The sequence below is a fragment of the Cyprinodon variegatus genome, unplaced genomic scaffold (assembly GCF_000732505.1).
Source record: "Cyprinodon variegatus isolate N-32 unplaced genomic scaffold, C_variegatus-1.0 Scaffold81, whole genome shotgun sequence".
Lineage (NCBI taxonomy): Eukaryota > Metazoa > Chordata > Actinopteri > Cyprinodontiformes > Cyprinodontidae > Cyprinodon > Cyprinodon variegatus.
The window spans coordinates 805,775-808,451 of NW_015150534.1; the positions used below are offsets into that span (position 1 = coordinate 805,775).

The 2,677-nt window shown below is 35.5% G+C and overlaps 1 protein-coding gene across 1 annotated transcript in view; it reads left to right on the plus strand.

Annotated features, from left to right (window-relative positions):
* znf217 (zinc finger protein 217) overlaps positions 1-1,419 on the plus strand; it is an 18,602-nt gene extending 17,183 nt beyond the window's left edge. Inside the window, exon 5 of the mRNA XM_015373160.1 lies at positions 198-1,419. Coding sequence (XP_015228646.1) covers positions 198-310 — 113 coding nt within the window. The 3' untranslated portion in view covers positions 311-1,419. The remainder of the gene's footprint in view (positions 1-197) is intronic.
* The last annotated feature ends 1,258 nt before the right edge of the window (positions 1,420-2,677 follow it).

Below are 2,677 nucleotides of genomic sequence, written 5' to 3' on the forward strand. Positions count from 1 at the left end.
AAAAATGTAAGGAGTAGAAAGTACAGATATTTGTGTAAAAATGTAAGGAGTAAAAAGTCACCATAAAAATAAGTAGTAAAGTAAAGTAAAAATATCTGAAAAATCTACTTGAGTACAGTAACGAAGTATTTGTACTTTGTTACTTATTTCTGAAAGGCTGAGAGATGAGAGAGTTAATGTGAAATATTTGTGCCCAGGTCCAAGAACTCTGCTGTTCCAGCCCCTGCCCGGCCTGCCCAACCTGCAGAGGAGGGACCCCCCACCCTCGTTCCCAAACCAGCGCTACGGGGCCACCGACAAGAGCTCCTAAAGCAAAGAGCAGACGGGTAACCCACTGGAAGAATGCCTGCAGGAACTTACATTATTTTGGGGCTTCAGAGCCTTTTTTCTTTTTCGTCTTTCACTGGATTCAAATGTTTGACCCCCGATATCTTTCTTTTGATTTATTTTTATTTCTAGATGTGAACATAGCTGCTACCTTATTTTGGAGAACTTTATGGAAAATATATTTAATTTCATCATTTAAAAAAAAAAAGAGAGAGAGAGACTGTGCCTTTTTGTTGTCCTTTAATTTAATGTAGATTTATTAGATTTATTATGTTCTATGTCGGGTTGAGTATTTCATTATCGGTATTTTCTGATCCGCACGGATATTTTCTCCACTTGGTGTACACTGGGATATTGCCTTCAATTTTCCATCTCTAACTTAAGTCATTCTAGCCACACTAATGTTCACGTATGAGGCTGTTGATGTGAGAACAAAGATGGCTGCTCCTTTCACCTTCAGGCAGCAGACGCCATTACTGTGTCTCTTCCAAAACGACGAGGAGGGAGACGTTCGATGGCCTCGGTCCATTAGTTTACAGGCAGGAAGCGTTTCCTCTGGACGCTCTACCTCATGCTGCTCTCTGTTATCTTATTTCAAAGCTGTTTTCAGCTTTAATGTCCACTGAGCCTTTGTACCTGGACGAACAGAGTATTGCGGATGTCGTCGGACATCCCTTGTGTTCGGGTTGCGTTTTGAACAGAAAAGTCCTTTGAATTGGTTCATTTAATCATTAACTGCTAGTGCCTCAGATCCGTCGGCTGCAGACTTGTTTTTGTTTCCACGGTAAAATGGCGCACGTTCGTTCTGGAGTTAGCCGACCGTAAGGCGTCTTTTCAAGCGACCTTTTATGTGCGCCATTCCTGGAAAAAAATCGACCCAGAAGAAGCCGTTTTGATTAACGGTTGAATTAAATGTAAACTGTGAAGAGTCTCAGGTTGAGCCATTTACTCGATGTACTTTCGGTTCTGTTGCATTGAAATGCCTCCGATTGATGTGGAGTTTTTTTTCTATCTGGGTTGCATGTAAAGTAAATGTAAAAATGATACCATTGTTTTGAAATTTGTATGACATTTCAGTAATAAAAATGAGAGGCAAATAACTTGTCCGGGTTTTTTTCTTTTATTTAGCAGATTATTTCAATTATTTTTTTCTACCAGTTGGTTTCTCTCTACGGAGTCACTTTTGTTCTATTTTCGTTTTTAGCAAGGAACACATTTTGTAAATGGAAATGAAAAATTTGTAGCTTTTCTCAAATTTTATTTTTTCACATTACTTTTCTCATTTTATTTTTGAAATTTCAACTTTTATTTTAATTGTATACATATTAAATTGTAATAAAAAGTTTTTTTTTTTTAGATTAAGTTTTACAAACTGCATCCTTTTACAAACTGCGTCCTCTGAAGGCAAGATTGGAAGGCCAACTATGTAGGGCCCTATAATTTCCGCGATCACGGAATCGCGGAATTCGCAAATTAACGCGAAATCTAGTGTAAAGGTGGAATTTCTACATTTGACATGAAATTCTGTTTTTGTGTGGGAGAAGAACGTACGTCGGTGGGAAAATACACACTGGGGGACACAAATCTGGGTGACACAACCTCTCCCGCTCCGGTTTTATCATTACATAATGGAAAATAATTAACTTTATCATAATATATTAATATTTTGAGAAGGACCTGTATAAAAAGGTGGAATTTTGAACTGTGATTTGAAAAAAAAAAATTGTGTCCAATTTTGTAACTATTTGCTGAAAGAAAAAAAGATTTACGGTAATTTCATTGTTTCACCTTGAAAAACAAATTAAGAAATTATGTATTTTACGGAGGAAACGCAGTATATTGTTTCAGAAGTTGCTTATTTTAAGCTAATATCCTATTTCTCTCTAAAGCATATTTAACAAGAAAAAATGTCTCTGCCATGTATGTAAAATTAGCTTTTAGTTTTTGTTTTATTAGCGTAACTTAAGACGTAGTAAAAGAAAAAGACAAGACTGACTTTGAAATGATTAGTGATATTACTGTATACTGCAAAAACGATCTAGAAATAAGTCAACATGTCTTAAATTAAGTCTATTTACCCCTAATTTGAGTAGAAAAATAAGATAATTTGCCAATGGAATGAGTATATTTACTCTTAGAATAAGATAGTTAGATAATATGCCCTTGAAATAAGACACTGCAATTGTTTTTTTCTTATTCTAAATGTAAATTGTCTTGCTCCATTGGCAAGAATTCACACTTACCTCCTCAATTCAAGGAAAAATGCACTTTATTAAGTAAAAATGACTTATTGAGGGTTTAAGTTTTTCCAGTGTAGAAAAACACATCAAAAGCCTATTTAAAGGGAAAA